The 18961-nt window shown below is 34.5% G+C and overlaps 1 protein-coding gene across 3 annotated transcripts in view; it reads right to left on the bottom strand.

The window, feature by feature from the left end:
• LOC136977827 (uncharacterized) overlaps positions 1–18961 on the bottom strand; it is a 115953-nt gene that overhangs the window by 47733 nt on the left and 49259 nt on the right. For all 3 annotated transcript variants that reach the window (XM_067273408.1, XM_067273407.1, XM_067273409.1), the window contains 3 exons: positions 5525–5626; positions 1144–1242; positions 583–763 (listed from right to left, as the gene is read on the bottom strand). In XM_067273408.1, coding sequence (XP_067129509.1) covers positions 583–763; positions 1144–1242; positions 5525–5626 — 382 coding nt within the window. The remainder of the gene's footprint in view (positions 1–582; positions 764–1143; positions 1243–5524; positions 5627–18961) is intronic.

Raw genomic sequence — 18961 nt, forward strand, 5'->3', positions numbered from 1 at the left:
AAAGTAAATGCAATGACATCACATTATAGATAAAACTATAGTAGAGCATCGATTATCCGAATGCCAATCAACCGAAACATCAGTTAACCAAAAGCATTACAATTACAGTTGGACTGTGTCGTGATGAATCAAACGTTTTTGATACTAAATTAACTTCTACAGTATAATTTTTTTGTTTTTATATTTTTCAATATATTTATTTTGTTTGTACAAAATAAAGAAATAATTTTTAACGATACAATATCCACGATTATTATTATAAAAATTTTTGTTAGGCTTAACATCAACGAAAATTCAACGTGAAGCGAAACGCAACGGAGAAAAATTTCAACATGGGATATATTAATATACCAATTACACGGGATATACTAATATACTATATCAATGTATTTTTTCACACATAATCGGTTATCCGAAAAATCAATTTTCCGAACAACCCCATGTGATGTTTGAGTGACAAGTACAAGGTCCCGCGAGCGGATGGTACAAATATGTTATATTAAATATCAGCATAATAAATAATTAGCTGAACAAAATTATTTTAATTCTCATAGTTTAAAACAAAAACCTTTAAAAAGATACCTATTCTTATCTGTCCATCTGCTTGTAAAATGACTCTTGATCTTAAATCATTCTGTACAAGTGTTTGATGAGTTTCGGCAATCCCTATTTCCCAAGGTAATCCAGCTCCTTTAATACCAGTCCAACTACTTGCACCAGTACCTCCATCGTGACCAGATATTGTAATATGTTCTGCTTTTCCCTTTTGTATAAAAATTTTATTTTTAAGAATAAGCAAATTTATAGAAAAGTATGAATATAAATAAAATAATAAATATTTTAAGTATAATTGTAATATGAATTATCATTCAATAAATTTTATAATACAGACAAGTGAATTGTATCACTTATAATATTGATCAAGTGAATTGGTAGTGTTATAGTCCAATGCATTATCTTTTAAGTTGGATTTTTAGTTAATGACAATGATTAAGTAAAATCACAAAAGTTACATAAAGCAAACAAAAAAAATAATATAATGTTCAAAAAATTAAAACTATTAAATTTAAAACTATATCTAAAATAATTTTATATTAAATATTTTTATCGTTATTTTTAAAAATAATTAAATTTTTTTTTTACCTTTGCAACTCCTGATGCTACCACACCAACACCAACTTCAGATACTAATTTAACTGATATCTTTGCAGATGGATTGGCACATTTCAAATCATATATTAACTAAATATAAAAATATTGATTCTAATAGTTAGAAATATAATAAAATAAATGTTTAAAATTTAAATTTAACATAAAATAGAAAAATTGAAAAAGCTGTTACTAGTGTCGGACTATATTGATTAAACGTATGGTCATGCAATAAAATATCAGTCTACAGATATGAATAAATCTAGAATTGAATCCAACCTGCATTTTTCTTATGTAATAAAGCTCAGGGTAATAATCCTATTAATTTTGATTCGTAAAGCTGACCAAATAGTTTCTGGTGTTTCGTGTTAATATAAACAATTAGATTTAATTTGTTAGATATATTTAATATTAAATTTAAAATAACTAAAAAAGTTTACAAATTTAAAAATAATGATTTATTTTAAATTTAAAAACAATTATAACTTTATTCAAAGTCAATTTCAAATCATACTATTTCATAAAAAACTATATACATTTATACAAACTACCACTATACATAATATGTGATGATGTATGTTCCTTGGAACCAAACATAAAATTGCTACTGAGAACATATCACACAGGAATACTTCTCTTAATGGAAAAAGTAAATTTTTATTTTCTATAAATTACGAAGGATATGCATTCAGGCTTTATGTCCCTCTTTAATCCTTATTATGTATAATGGTAAAACTATACAAAAAATTGCAGAGTATATTTAATAATTATTTATATTTAACATATGCATACAACTTACAAAAATTACCCAAAATATAATTAAAGTGACTACTGGAATAACTAATTGTTAAAAATGTGGGATAGAACAAGTAAAACTGAAATAAATTAAAAAATAAGTAAATAAATAAATTGATTCGACCAAGCGTTCGTTAAATACTCGTTTGCGGGAGCATCAAGCTGATGTCCGACACGGGAGACTTACCACAGCCCTGGCCACATATGCGTCGGATCCCGAGATAGAGGCGCAGTTCGAAAAAGTTGCTGTTATAGTCAACACACCCCACCAAGAACATCTCGGATGGCTAGAGGTACGGCCATCTACAACACCAGCCGGGCAGCCATGTGCGTCAACTGGAAGGAGAAGATGACTCTGTCTCAGGCCTGGCAATCCCTTTTGGATGCCAACCCCCTACAACCTCCCATCCAGCACACAACCGTGCATGGCAGGAAGGACCCGCTTCACCAGAAAGACACCCGATCCCACTAAACGACGTACACTCCATCCAGGGAACAAGTTGACCCGAAGGAAGAGCAAAGTGATAGCTTGAAAACGTTTGTCAACCGCACTATATATATATAGTATATACGTATTATACATCGATTATAGGTTTCAGACAGTATAGATTTCACCCCGGTGCTGAAATCAGAGGAATTTTCTGTTTTTGTAAAAATTTTTTGGTTAAAACATAGAAAAAATTGACCAATAAAGAGAGTAAAAACATAACAACTTTAAAACCAATAAAAACTGGTTAAAAACAAGGTGTAAAGGCTTTCACTGTACGTTTATCAGGAAGTCTGATCGTTATACAGTACAGTAAATTAAAAAAAGGAGGTAAGGGAGAAAGAACATCTTAAAATTAACTCTTCTTATTTTAGTAGAAACGGTTGCCAGATCTCACTGATGATGACACCAGTGCTTAAATTCATTCTATTATTTTTGTTTATTTTAATAATTTTAATATGTTCAATATGTTAATAATATTTTTTTACCTCTTTTTAAGTATTTTGACACTGACAAGTGAGATCTCACAACCAGCATGATTGCAGTGTGTGGCGACTGCTGATTTAGTGTAATTATACTTCACAGTCCATATATGTTCTCTTATTCTGATTTTTAACATTCTACCCATCTCACTTATGTAATAATATTCTGATTGACAAGTACAAGTGAAAATATAAACTAAATTATTATTATATTTAACAATATATCTATTTTACTATTAATTGGTTTGCTGATTTTTAAGAAATTTTTGATTTTGTTGTTCAATGTGGAGGCTAGAATATTATTATATGGTGTTAATATTTTTTGTATGTTTTTGAAAATTATTGGGGTATAATCTAGTTTTAATAGAATGAATTTAAACACTGGTATCGTCATCAGTTAGATCTGGCAACCGTTACTATCAAAATAAAAGTCAATTTTAAGATGTTCTTTCTTCCCCATCTCCTTTTTTAAATTAATTAGCTGTACCACATAACAATCAGACTTCCTGAAAAATGTACAGTGAAAGCCTTTACACCTAGTTTTTAACCAGTTTTTATTAGTTTTAAAGTTTTTATGTTTTTACTCTCTTTATTGGTCAGTTTTTTCTGTTTTAACAAAAAATTTTTTACTTTTACAGATATATCCTATTATTATTATTTTATCAATATTTTATTATATTTATTTATTTACTTATGTTTTAATTTATTTCAATTTTACTTGTTCTATCCCACATTTTTAACAATTAGTTATTCCAGTAGTCTTTTTTATCTACACCTGCCAAGCAGCCCAAACGCCCCATTTCTGTCTGTTTCTGTAAGAATTTTTTTATCTTCCTCTATTGTCATACATTTGAGGACATCGGCGTGTGCGATATCAAATAAGTTATCTAAATCTATTTGGAAAGTTTCCTCGCAGCGCTTATAAACATCTTGAGTTTTCTTACTGTTTTTTTGCAACTCTCTCCATACATGATAAAGATCCACCAATTTCTTGACACAGTTAGATATAGATTTTGTAGGTATTCTAGCTTTTTCCTAAAATATGATACACTTGCGTATTACAAGTTTTGCGCTTTCACTCGCAGTTAATTTAACTTCGTGAATGTTAAAAAACAAAACTGCAGTACTTGCCGATTTGACGGTAAGTTTGCACTCATGATTTGATGGTTTATCTCTCCGACTAAGAAAATATGCTTTTTAGCGCTTTGTAATTCCAGTGACATCCCCAAAAAATAAAACTATACGTGTTAATAGCCCAACAAACTGTGTTAGAATGGCAAACAAAGTGTGAGATCTGGAAATCCCCCTGAACGTAAAATTATAATAATTCTTCCCTATATTGAATTGAGAATTTTCCTATTATAAACATCTTCGCTAGAAAAGGTCCTGGCCGAGAAAATATGCATCCCCAGCCGTATAACTGTCAACTATCCATTGTTCTTATGCTGAGTACAGATCATCTTGCAACTTAAGTTTACAGTTAGCGCCCGAATTTGTCGTATTGTTTCCAATTCCAAAAACACCTGTGACCTAATCACATTCACATGACCAACTTTCCCAGCAAAAAGCTATATAAGAGGCTCCCCCTGAAGGGGGTGTCGATCGTCAACCGGTAGATAGAGGGTGTGCCAAAGATAATTAACGTCTCTTGCTTGAAAATATGTCACGTCTCTGAATCCGAAAGTATTAACGTCTCATGTGCAAAACTGTGGATATCCTACCGATTTGGTATACGGGTATGACGCTGTAGAACATTGGATTGTCTAAGAGGTATGGAACCCATCTATGTGAGCTCTCTCTCTCTCTCTCCTCAAGTGGTAGGGATATATAGCTTTATATATGTGTCACCCCTTTAATGTCAGGTTTTTGTAACGTATTTTTTTCATTAAATCGTTGTTATTCTGTTACATGGTGTCTTGTTTGCTCAAATATTCGCTTATCGCCTTACCACGACTCCACCTTCCCTCCTACACTCGACCGGATGAAAGATAGTCCCGTCCCTACGGGATCCCTACCGACAAATAAGCCATCTCTGACTCGTGGGCAAGTCCCTCCGACTTGTTAGCCAAAATTAGACAGAGGTCTGACCTTGTCGTCCTTCCTTGGTACCCACAAAAGTGAATATGCACCACTTCTCTAGTGCAATGTGTATGAACATGATTTGATGCAAGTTGGCATGGATTCTAGTTACCAAAATGAGCTGAAATTTATTGTGCGAGTATTTAAGGGTAAAATAAACAAAACTAGGCTATGCGCGTTAGAAAAAAAATATTTGAAAAATAAGAGACACCCTAATATATTTTTTAAATTATTAAAAATCTTATTTGGTCATTCTAATTACATAAAATTTATTCATCAATTTTTAAATTTAGTGTCTTGATCTGATTTAAAATTTTTTTTAATATACAGTATTTTTATATATTCCATGTAATTATTTTAATTTCAATTTCAGTTTTTATATACATTTTTTATTTCTATACTGTTTTTAAATAAAAAGTAATTACTGATATTAGAAAAAGCAAAGAAAAACATAAAAATATAAATGAATGAATTCATAAATATATTGAAATAATTTCTAATAAAATATGTAATAAATTATGTATATATACACCTCAGCCAAATCTTCTATTGAATATATGTCATGATGAGGTGGTGGGCTTATTAATCCTACACCTGGAATTGAGTAACGAGTTTTGGCAATATCTTCAGTAACCTAAAATTTTAAACTTTTATTAGAAATATAATTTAAAAACTAAATTCTAAATTGTTATAACAATTAAAAAATTTATACATAAATTTTTATTAAATTAATTTACAAACTTTCTGTTGTCAATCATTTTAACTATTTACATTTATTTTATTTTTTTTTGTAAATCATAAAAATGAATAACAAAATTAAATAGTATTAATAATCAAATGTATATATGTGGGATTCAGACGAGTAGTGCGCGAGAAGTGAAAAGATGAGAGTTGGCGATGGTGCGAGAAGAAAACAAGACAAAGGTGGAAAAAAAAATGAAAGACATTACAATTGTGGAGCATTATTGTTCTATTGAGAAGACGATGTTGAGACGATTGGAAGATTATTGTTATTTCTAGTTTTCTAGTTCTGTCAATATTACTACATATATTTCCAATAAATGTGACTTTGATACCAATATTTGAAATTAAATTTGCTAATAAAAATGATAATTCTTGTTAATATAAATCTGGTGTTATATTGTAACATCTTTTTTACTTATGAGTGCATTCTTGCTACCCCACCCTCTCTTTGCTCTCCTTTTATGTTCTCGTGTCCTATAGATTCTAAACCATAAACACATATATATGAAATTTTGTGACAATAAATTTAATTTTGTAACTGATAAGACTAATATTCTTACTATAAAGAAATGAAGATTTTATGAACTTCTGTTTGAAAGTAAGTTATTGATTAGAAAACAATCTTCATACCGGTACATCTAATATCCAATATAACTTCTTAAGCCTTTTAAATTTCCGGTACTCAATACGAACATTAACCACCAATTAACTAACGTTTTCGATTGCCTCCGCGATCTTCGTCAGGTTTTCTCCGACGGTTTTGAAAGAATTATATTTGCATTCTATTTCAAAACCGTCGGAGAAAACCTGACGAAGATCGCGGAGGCGATCGAAAACGTTAGTTAATTGGTGGTTAATGTTCGTATTGAGTACCGGAAATTTAAAAGGCTTAAGAAGTTATATTGGATAAGTTATTGATTGTTGTTATCATTCTTAAAGTTACAGAAATTAAGCACTGAAAATTGTAAGCTGTTACACATTATTGCTGAGAATTGAAAGTTGTTACACATATTTATTAATAAATGCTAAGTAATTTGTCACTAGAAATAGCCATCAGGCACCATCTCTTGCTAAATTTAAAAATGGTGTATATACACTGACATGGTGTGTATATATATATATAGACACACCATGTCAGTGTAGAAGCAATAGCAGGCTGAGTGCCATAGTGGGAGCTACAGGCCATGGGCAATCATTTGGCTTTAATGTTAAGGACCTAGCATTTTTATTTGTTGGCCATTGTTGATAATTTGTTGGCCATTGAAGATAATTATGTAATTGTTAATTGACAAAGAAAAAGACGATGGAGCATGTGCATTCAAAATTTCCAAAAACAAAATATGGTTAACTGCAAGTAAAAAAAAAATGATAATAAGAACAGTATAGATCAGTGATGGGCAAACTTTTTAAAGAGGGAGCCAAAGGAAAGAAAAAAAAACTTTAGGCGGGTCAATATAATTTATTAAAAAATAACAATGATACATTTTACAAAATTCTTGTATTTGTTGTGATACTAAGCCCTATTAATGACTGAAAGATTATGAAGGAGAATGTGATGAATGAAACTGTGACTCCATTTCTAAAAGTTTCTCATAATTTAGTTCAAACTGGAATGCACTTATTCTTAGAAGAGAAGTTAAATGCTCATCTGTCAGTCTGTTTCTAAGGCAACTCTTTCAAAGTTTCATTGTAGAAAACACCTGTTCACATATATATGATGAAACAAACATAACAGTAACTTTCTGGGCATGAGATATCAGATTTGGGAAAGTGGATTTTGACAAAGACTTGTAGAACTCTAATTTTGGAACATTAAGAAACAACTGTTTGAGTTGAGTGTTACATTGTAATTCAATCAATTCAAGTTGCAAGTCCGGTTTCACTGTTTCACAGTTCACATTAAAAGGCATACCAAAAATTTCAAAGTCTTTTTCAATGACACCGAAGTCTTCAAATCTTCGTTCAAATTCACCATGGAGTCTTCTCAGATTATCTTCGTAACTCTTAAGCTTTTCCTTCATCACTGGGGCTATTGAATTCAACCTCGGGAAGTGAGACAAGTCATTCTTAGCAAGCTGATTCGCGAATAGAACAAGTTGTAGTTTAATACCTTTGAGATGGCCCCAGATATCATCAATAAATTGATTTTTGTCTTGCATCGTGACATTCAACTTGTTCATGTGGCAGAGAAGATCCATAAAAAATGTAAAATCCGAAAGCCATGCAGTATCTTCCAGGATTTTATACTAAGACCCGTTTCTCAAAGAAGAATGTCACTATTTCGTCTTTCAGCTGCCAAACTCGCTCGAAGACGCGTCCTGCGCTAAGCCACCTTACTTTCGAGTAGTACAATATATCAGAGTACTCAAATTGCATGGATTCTAGAAACTCTCGAAATTGTCTGTGAGCAAGGCCTCAGGATCAAATAGCATTAACCAGCTTCACTAGAACATTAAGCACAGGTTTCATATCCAAAACAGATTTACACAGGGCATCTTGGTGTATGATGCAGTGTAGAAATATAACATTGTTATCTGGATATTTTTCATTAAAGATCCCAACAAATCCAGATTTTTTCCCTGTCATATTTCTCGCTCCATCTGTTGTTATATGCAATTTATAGGTACTTTCAATGTTGAAATTCCTTCCATAAATTCATGAAAAATATCTGACCCTGTGATAGTTCCCTTCAACAACCTCATGCATGGTAGTTCCTCTGTAATACAAAAGTTTTCATCAACATCTCTTATAAATAATAGCAACTGTGCAGTATCATTTATATCACAGCTTTCATCCATACTAATTGAGCAGAATTTAAATTGGCCAATCTTTGATTCCAACTGTGATAATATGTTTTTATCTATTGCTTCGATTCTAGAAGTCACTGTTTTCCGAGATAAGCTTATTGTTTCAAAATCTTTTCTTTTGTCAGGACATAAAATATCGCAAACTTTAAACATGCAGTGTTTAACAAACTCTCCCTCAAAGAGAGCTTTGTTACTTTTAGCAATATTGTATGCTACAACATAAGTTGCATGTGTAGCTGCTTGCTGAAAACTATTTTCTTTCTTAAAAATACTTTGCTGACCTGATAGTTTTTTGCGTAGATCTTTTGCTTTTTGTTTTCTTTCTTTCTTCGGTCATGGCTCTAACCTTGACATCGTTGTGCTTAGAGTTGAAGTGTCGTGAAATGTTATATTCTTTGTAGACTGCTACAGTTTCGTTGCAGATGAGACATAGTGGTTTATCCCTAAAAACTGTGAAAAAGTACTTCAAAGTCCATTCATCTTTGAAAACACGGCACTCACGGAATCAACTTTACGTTTCTTCAATAACATCTTAGGGCTAAAATTTTTCACAATATGCAAAGTAAAACTAGCAAACTAACAACGCTAAGACAGGTCTGAATCAGGAAATGTGTTTCGATATCTAGTCACGTTGCCAGTTTTACTCTTCGCTACAAAGTTGCCAGCAGCCAGTGCCTCTCAACATAACATTCCAATTTCTAGGATAAATCAATAAATTTGTATGTCGTCACTGATATAAAACGAAAGAAAGGAAAAAAGAGAAAAATATTTATTTTTCTTATAGCCTGTATTCTTTTTATTCGTCAGATTAGGAATATTGTCTCGCGGGCCGGATAGAACATTTCAGGGGGCCGCATCTGGCCCGCGGGCCGTAGTTTGCCCATCACTGGTATAGACAATGGCCAAATCAAAGACAACAAACAGATGAAGGTCATTAAGTGTTGCTACTGTGAAAAGTTATGACACAGCTAGAAATTACTAGCATAATTCAGCTCAGAAAATAGACAACAGAGATAGGAAACAAGACAGTACTAACAAATCAACATATGACCAAAATAACATAGACAAGAATGTGGCCAAAATAGTCTGTGTCCACAAAATTCTATTTGTCCACAATACACAAATTAAAAAGCACAAACATCTGGTATGGAGACAGTGCAGCTACAGAACAATCTTCATATAGAAACAAATTTATCACTATAGAAAAGTTAAAAAATACTGTCTAAGTAAATGATAGAAAAGTACTATATATTGAAGGGAAAAGGAGTTAAAATAAAACTTAAAAAAGGAAGCAGTGGTACATATATTACTCTTTCAAATGTAATGTGCATACCAAATTTAGAAGATAATTTCATTTCAATTGGAAGCATAGAGGAAAGGAGATTTAAGATATAATTCAACAGCAAGAAAATGGTAGTCAGTAATATATACACAGATGAATTGATAATGATTGGAAAATGCATTGACAGACTATATTAATTATACATATTTAATGATATAACCAAAAATCTTTATTTGCTATTGCAGAATAAACAGGAAACAACCACAACATGTTGTTGTATATTGCAGTGGCGTGCCGTGACATTTGATGACAGGGAAGCTGTGTTTCTGTAAGAAGCCGACTTCCAGGGGCAATCAGTTAATTGCGCGTCAGTGATGGTCTAGGGCAGGGGTCGGCAACCTGCGGCTCGCGAGCCACATGCGGCTCTTTGGATGTGAAGCTGCGGCTCTTTAGTTCCATACGCAAATATTATTTATACGACCTCCTTCTTCACAATAAAGTGCGATGGCTTTCTAAAGGTAAGGTGTTGAAACGTTTCGCTTTGTGCTTGAATGAAATAAATACATTCCTAAATGAAAAAGGCATTAATCACCCTGAATTAGAGAACAACAAATGGTTGCAAAAATTTTACTTTATGGTAGATATCACAGCAAAATTAAATGAGCTGAATCTAAAACTGCAAGGAAAGGGAAACCCAGCCTATGTTTTGGTAGAAGAATTGGTTTGTTTTGAAGAAAAATTAATTGTTTTTGCAGAAGATATTCAGAGCGGTAAATTACTTCATTTTCAATTTCTAAAGCAATATCGCGATAAAACCAGTGCAACTGTTGACACGAATTACTTCAGCACAGTTATAAAAAAAATTAAAGATGAATTTGCTGACAGATTTGAGCAATTCAAAACCAACAAAACCACTCTAGCATTCATAGTAAATCCTCTTAACACAAATAGTAACGAAATCCACATTGAGCCATTTGGAATTGATACTGGATCTCTAGAAATGCAATTGATCGATTTAAAAAGTAAAGCTTTGTGGAGTGGAAAATTTACAGAGTTGAAAAGCAAGTTGGAAGAGTTGGAGGTCCAGAAATGTATGTACGTAACGCAACAAAAGTGGACAGCTTTAAAAGAAATGCCGCGACTTGAGGCACTTATATTCGACGCATGGAATAGTCTTCCAGATTGCTACAGTGAGGTGAAGAAGTTGGCATTTGGAGTGCTGACTATCTTCGGATCAACATATTCGTGCGAGCAAGCGTTCTCTTGCATGAATATAATTAAAAGTAAAGTAAGAAGCCAACTAACAAATGAAAATTTAAAATCCTGTCTGAAACTTAACCACTCAGCAGTGAGGGACGTATATATACGTCGAGGGCGATCGTGTGGCAGTGGTGAGGGACGTATATATACGTTAAATTCTTTTGGGGGTATCACCAGAATCTAGCCAAAAACTACCGCAAAAAAAAAATTCACATAAAAAATGAATTATGTAACAATAAAAAAAGACTTTTCTTTACTAGACATAACTGTTTACAAATACTTTTTCTAAAACGGAAATGAGAAAAATTGCGTGAAAAAATACTTTAAAAATTTTTCGGGTATATTCTCCACTACTAAGGGATAGAACCATACCTGACTCTCCCACTGCTAAAAGGTTAAAACAAGTTATGAGCCAAATTTATCAAAACTTTCTAAAACCATGCAAAGCCAACGCTCCCATTGAATTTGTTTGCTCAATTGTTTGTTATTCAAGTATAAGTTAATGTTGTAAGTAAATGTTTAATTAATAATAAAGACCTTTAATGACAAATTAAAAAAAGCAGAAAAAAAACACAGAACACTAGGTTTTGGGTTACACCCCAGCATACTTAAGTAAATGTTTAATTGTTTTAATTTTTTACTTAAATAATAAGTAATTATCTAATAATGCCATATATATATTATCTAATTTGTTGTGAAAAACACCACTTATATATGAATAAATAAATTAGTTTTTTTTATCAAAAAACTTTATTTATGCGAGTACTATTTATTGTTGGCAAGAAAAAATTTTGTGGCTCTTTAAAAACTTTGAAATTTTGTAAATTGTAATTTTTGACTCTTCTGACTCAAAAGGTTGCCGACCCCTGGTCTAGGGCAGTGGTTCTTAACCTTTTTATACTCGCCGCCCACCAAATATTTCATAATTTTTTTGTGACCCCCATTTTTTTAATAATAATTTATATTCGATAATTTGATAATTTATCTATAATAAATTGATTTTTTTATTATTGCTTTATTTTTATATAATAAATGTAAATCATAACTTTATTATTTCATTATCTATTTAAATAACATTCAAACTTCACAATTAAACATGAAAACTCATTAATTTTTAACAGAAAATAAAATAAGAAACATGTCGATAAATCGATCCAATGTCGATGCTAAAACTAAACTAAAACTAAAACGCCCACTTGTCGTAAGGATTTTGCATAACTTTTGCAAAAATATTTAAATTTTCAAAGCCTACTATTTTTCCTAATTATTTTTAAAATTCCAAGCATTAATAGTTTCTTAAAATTGCTTTGGATTAAAAGAAGTAAATACTGCGGTGTAAGTAGCATATTTACATGTATTTCTTCTGTACTAACAAAGTTGTATGTAGGAAGAAATACAAAATAAATAAATAAAATCTAAATAGGAAAACTTTATCTTTCTTATTTCACTTTTCAATACGATATTCGGATTATACATCAATTTTCTTTTTATTATATTCTGAAGGAAATTTTGCATAATTTGGCGGCCCCCGGCAAACTTCTTATGGACCCCCAGGGGCCGCGGCCCCCTGTTAAGAATCACTGGTCTAGGGTCCATTCGTATTCATTTGTTCGATAAGCCAGTAAAAACTGTAGACTTCTCTAAATGTATTTTTAATATCACAATTACATTCTGAATCGCTAGCCACGATATAAGGGCTAAAATTAAAAATAAATTATAAAAACTTACTCGGTGAAATAAAATGTGCGGTGGATATACATACCTGGTACAATGTATTGTTCGATTGTATTAATATACTTTTAAAGAAAATTATAATTAAAATATAGCTTTGTAAAGAAACGTACATAAAAATAACATAAAATAGTCTTTACTTTTTAAATCTTAAAACAATCCACTTAGTCAAATATCTTGATACGAGTAGCTAATGGATGGAACTAGTGACGGTCCAGGTAGGTGTGTAGTGAGTGTGTGCGTGCCAAATCCCGAGGGTGCCGATACCGGTCAATGTCAAATGCCTCTTTTGTCGCATCACTAGTATATCTCAAAGGACGCCACAGGGCTGTTGTAAATTTTAAACGTTTCTCACCGTAGCTGTAAAAATCTAACTATGTTAAACTTAATAGTCATTCGTTTTCTAACTAATTCGTTTTAATACCAGGTGTACATGGAAATCAGTTTCCCACTGTACTGAGCGAGTGATTGGTTCTGTTAAGCTTTTGTTGAAGTAAAATTCTGGCTCTTTCAACAGGGTTTTATTTATGTCCCCATTCCCTAATCTCTTAATTATTTAGTCACTTCTTAAGTAGAAATAAGTCGAAACCAGTTACTTTGTACCTGAATATCTGTAGTCTTGGGAAAACAGTGGAAAGACAAATTTTTATGACAACGGATATATAAATCGTAAATTTAAGGAAAATAAATTCTAGAGCTTTTTTTTTGTACCATTGTATGTACTGTACGTCTCATTCATTAAATTTGGTTGTAAATGATGCTGCCAAAGTAACAGTTAATTTTTAACACTGTACTAGAATTGTACACGTTTTTTCTGCATCCCCTTACAGATGGGACATACTAAATCGTAATATCACCGGTTTAACATTGAAATCCGTAAGTAATATAAGATGGGAGAGCGGAATAAACGCAGAATAAATATATCAAATATTTTAATGGAGTTTTTTTAAACTCCTGTCAACTATACAGAACTATCATAAAAACGTGCCATTAAACTCCTATCGGTTGGGTTGTTATAAATCTAGTCTAGGGTGGGCAATCCTTTTTATAACATGGGCCAAAATAAATTTTACGTTTTTTTCCGCGCTGTAGTAGTTAATTGACGCCTTCTTGTGACTCGTAATTTTTTTAGTCTGCAAATATGAAATAAATAAATAAAAAGTTAATTACTACATTTATTTCTCTTATCGTTTTCGAAAATTACAAAGAATTGGAAAAATAACTATTAATTAGTTATTTTTCCAATTTAATAATCTATTAAAGATCTCGCGGGCCGGATAGAAACTTTTCGCCAGCCGTAGCTGGCCCGCGGGTTGCCCGCCGTTGATCTAGTCTGCTCGTGATTCACATAATCGGGCGAGGGTGGCCGAATATCTAGCAGGCGGCTAACAGCCCACAACCGCTCCGGGATATAAAGTCGCGTACTCTTTACGCATGTGTCGCTTCTACCAGCTAAACCGTGACGTTTGTGCTATGTAAAGCGCATGCGCCAATGCCTATAATCTGGCTGCTTGGAAGTTGACAGGCAGGCGGATAAGAGCCCACAACCGCTCCGGGATATAAAGCTGTGCTCTTTACGAGTGTGTCGCTTCTACCAGCTAAACCGGGTGAGGTTGGTGCACTGTAAACCGCATGTGCTAATGCCTATATAATCTGGCTGATTGGAGACTGACCCGGTTTCGACATTCCTTCCGCCACCGAATTATTCGAATATACAATAGCAATCTTATCGTTTTTTTCACATGTAGTATAGAAATTTGTAAAAGATACATAATGCAGTTATAATAAAATATTCATTTTAATTAATTCAAAGTACGTTAAAATATGAAAATTTATATTTTATAAAATACAAGGGAAGGTCATTGGAAGGTGGAATCGGCGCTTCCATCGCTTCCAATGACGGCACGCCACTGGTATATTGATAATGTTGGAATGCATTGTGGTCATTCTTTTAACAGTTATGACACAAATTTTGCTTCATCATTTTTAAAAATCCAGAAAATTCACGACTTTTTATAAGCAATTAGGGTACAAAATTTCTTGTTTGGCTGTTTCTTTAAAGCCACAACACATTCTGATTACTTTTTCTGCTCATTGTGCATTTTGGATCTTTGAGCCTAACACATACACATACATTGGATTCAAACTCAAAAATGACAGTTTTTTAAGAAATCCTATTTCTGATGATGATATACTAATCACTGTGATAACTTAGCTGGTGTAGTGATTAATCACTATTGTTGTTATATGTATATATAAAAAAACATGGGGTTCCACTGTCTGTATTAGAATTCAAGATGTCGTCACGTGGGTTAATTGTTTTACATTGCCATATCACCCCTTGCTGGGTGCTTGTAAGTGAAAATAGGATTGGTCGGCTCTTACCATGAGGGCGCAGCTGTAGCCCTGGGTGGCAGGCAGTATAAAAGGAGACGTTCCATGTGTGGAGAGATCTTTTTTTGCTGACCGGATCACCGACTGGACAGAAGAACCATTGGACTTGTTCAAGGAATTCATCAAGTAGTGCTTATGACCTTGTGGTATACTGGTCGACCGTCCACAGATGAGTACTTTGTAAATTAGTGTTGTTTGTGCATATTGTATGTATATATATATATATGCGTGTGTGAAATCCGGAATTTATCTAGTTTTTAATCCAAATTATCCCCGTTCATGACTCATCGAACTTCAGAGTCATGAGAATTTTATAACCCTTTCTACAAAACAATAAACCATTCTCACACAATAGCAACAAAAGTTTACACTTACTGTCCAATGACATTAATTGTTTTAATTTCAACAGTCATCTTATCTCCTATCAATCGGTCCCGTGATCGATCTTCCCATAGGAAAATTATAAAAGCCGTTCCTCCCCCCTCCGGGCCATCTTCAGTCTCCTATTTGCAAAGTGTGCACCACGCCAATCCTCCTCCCGATTTTGGATTAATTAACAGCCCTAATCAACACTATGGTTGACGAACCCGATTTGACCTAGCGCTCTTGACCGAATTTGGATATTCCATCGTCTACGAGACAGTTAAAGAGGTATGACATCAGTATTGTAAGCTCTCTCTCTCTCGCCCCCCGAGGGAATTAGCAGTTAGGATTGAGCAACACGATGTATGTGTTAGTTTATTAAGTTTAATAAATCTTGTTTCGTTTTAACTATAGTCTCTTTACTCAAATGTCATCCACACCTTATCGTTGGCTCCACTGACCTCCTCCACTCGCATAACGTGTAACAAACGGTGTAACCATCCTTGACAAGTGAGAAGGCAAATGACCATCACTGGGTAGGGAGGACCGACTTCCTCTTGTCCCTCCCCCGGGGATTCAAGATGGCTTCCTGGAAGTAAGGTTGTGTCTGTGCAAACTCTAGTTTTAACCGTTAGTTCCGCCAGATTATTTTGGATTACCACGGGACTTGTGGACTACCATCGCGTCCAGTACGTCAACCCGGTTCGTTCAATATACTTTTTGTCTCAATATCTTAATTAGGGGGAGTAGATTAATTTCTAAGTCCTTGGTTTTCGATCGTTTCTAAGTTGTGGGGAGGATTTTTTTTGGGAGGTGGCACCGGGGGGTTTTTCTCGGCTAGGCTTCCTTTAGTTGCCCCTAAGGTTGGGTTAGGATAGATTAATTATATATCGAGTTACGGCGATTTTTAGATTTTTATATAAGCTTTTATGGGAAATTTTCAAATCTAAAACGATCGTTAGAGCCGTTTAACGTTCTTTCTAACGGTCCGCTTTAAATCTTAACGATTTTCTAACGTTTTTATTCTCATTGCCGTATTTATCTTTCGTTCGATTTTTCTTTCTTTCTTTTTTTATATATAGTTAAGTTAAGCTAGTTTTGCACTTAAGAGTACATTTTTGTAATTTATTAGTTAAGTTTTCATTTGTGTTGTCGTGTTTTCGTTGCAAGACTACAGTCCTGGTCGGAATCAGGGTAGCTTGCGTTGCTTAGTACTTTTGTGAGTGTTTGATGGCGACGGGCAGCTCATCGAAATTTCTTGACGAGGCGCTCAAGCTCCTCGATGAGCTTAAGGGTTATCTTGCTAGAAATAGAAATAGGAAGTTGGGCTCAGGAGCCCATTCGCGGTTTATAACTGTTCAGTTCCAGCGGTTGATTGATCTAGCGAGTTCCACAGTGTCAACTTGTTCTGTTCTTGATTCCATTGACACTCGGTTGGATTCGCTTATCACCAAGGGTGATCTCGATGGCGCGTTTACTGCACATGCTGAGAGGACTGGGGCGGTTTTCTCTGAGGTCTTAGAGGCCGTTCGTGGATTGCAGCGGGTTGTTCCAGCGTCGGGGTCGGCGGTTGGTGATCTCACTGATGCATTTGCTGCACATGCAGAGAGAACGGACGCTGTTATCTCTGAGGTGTTGGAAACCGTTCGTGGAGTGCAGCAGGTTGTGCCGGCTTCAGGGCCGGTGGTATCCAGGGCACCCGGGCTTTATAGTGACGCTGTTAAGCTTCCTGCTCTACCCTTGGATTCAGTTTCGGTGCCTTCCAAATCTTGTCACACTGTACTGGTGTACAGTAACCCTGAGTCTAACGACTCTGAGCTTACCAGAAAGGTCCTAACTTCTGGAATCAATCCGCATAGCTTAAAAATAGGTGTTCAGAAAATACGCCGTATTCAAAAAGGCGGGATTGCTGTTGATTTGGGATGTAGAGCAGATGTGGGAATTTTATGTAATGCTGTTTCTGAGGTTTCCGGTTTACGTTCAGTTATTCCGAAAAAGAGACGCCCACTAATCAAGATTAGCTCGGTACCTAAATCTATTGAGAGGGACCAGCTCTTAGATGCCATTTATGAGCAGAACAGCCGGGTTGCCGTGTTATATTCCAGAGAAACATTTCTGGAGAAAATTAGAGTGCGTTTTCCAATTGGACAGCATAGTACCACTTTCGTTTCTTGGATTGCAGAGGTCTCACCGGACCTCAGGTGTTTCCTCCTAAAAGAGGAGAAGGTGAACTTGCAGTGGACTAGGTGTAGTGTTGTAGACTTTCTCCCATCGAATCAATGTTTCAAATGCCTTAAATTTGGGCATTTCGCCAAGAATTGCGATGCAGAAGATCGTACATGCAGTCAGTGTGGAGGCAATCACGCCTTCAAAGATTGCGATAAGAAAACAGAAACTCCAAAATGTATGAACTGCATTAGAGAGAATAATAAGAAAATAGATCATAATGCGCTCGATAAAGTCTGTCCTGCCTTTATTCGATCAAGAACACAGCTCCTTGCCAGAATAGACTATGGCATCTAACAGAAATACTGACACTTGCCGTAGCAACTCTCAACTACGCATTGTACAGATTAATCTGGAACGAGCGATCTCTGCCAGCTCTCAGCTCCGACAGGAGATTAACAACTATGATATCGCTTTAGTGCAGGAGCCCTATTGTCGCAAGAATAGGGTAGCTTGTTTTAGCAACAAAGACATTATCATTCAGAGCCAGGATGAACGACCGTGGGCCGCAGTCATTGTTACTAACCCTACCTTGGCCATTATCTCCCACCCAAAGTTTTGTTCATCTACCTGCATTTGTATCGAGGTCTGCCTTCCTGATTTACACATTATCATCTTCAACGTCTATTGCTCGAGTAAGTCAGATATCTATGAAACCATTCAGAACTTGGAGTCGGCTGTGACTCATTTCAGTAACCATAGATTTTTAATTTCGGGTGACTTTAATGCGCATTCGCCTACTTGGGGGGGCGAGTATAGAGACGGCAGGGGTGAGGCCATGGAGAACTTTATTGCTGCACATGGCCTTCTGGTTGTTAATGACCCAGACTCTCCACCAACCTTTTCGTCATCTAATGGTCATTCTTGGATTGACCTGACCATCTGTTCTAAAGGCCTCTGCTCTGTTATTCAGGATTGGCAGGTAGGCATTTTTGACTGCCTCTCTGACCACGAGTGTATAACCTATAATCTAGGCTGCAATAATTTGCAGGTTGCAGAAGCTTCGAACAATAAGAATGCTTTCAATACCAAGGCAGCTGATTGGTGCAAATTTCAGGACACTATTCAGCAAATCGGCAGACCTTCATCTAGGATTGTATCACATACTGAGGCCAAAGCCTATATTGAGTCAGCTATTATCCAAATCTCTTCTGCATGCGTG

The sequence above is a fragment of the Centruroides vittatus genome, unplaced genomic scaffold (assembly GCF_030686945.1).
Source record: "Centruroides vittatus isolate TY-2023 unplaced genomic scaffold, ASM3068694v2 contig_476, whole genome shotgun sequence".
Classification (NCBI taxonomy): domain Eukaryota; kingdom Metazoa; phylum Arthropoda; class Arachnida; order Scorpiones; family Buthidae; genus Centruroides; species Centruroides vittatus.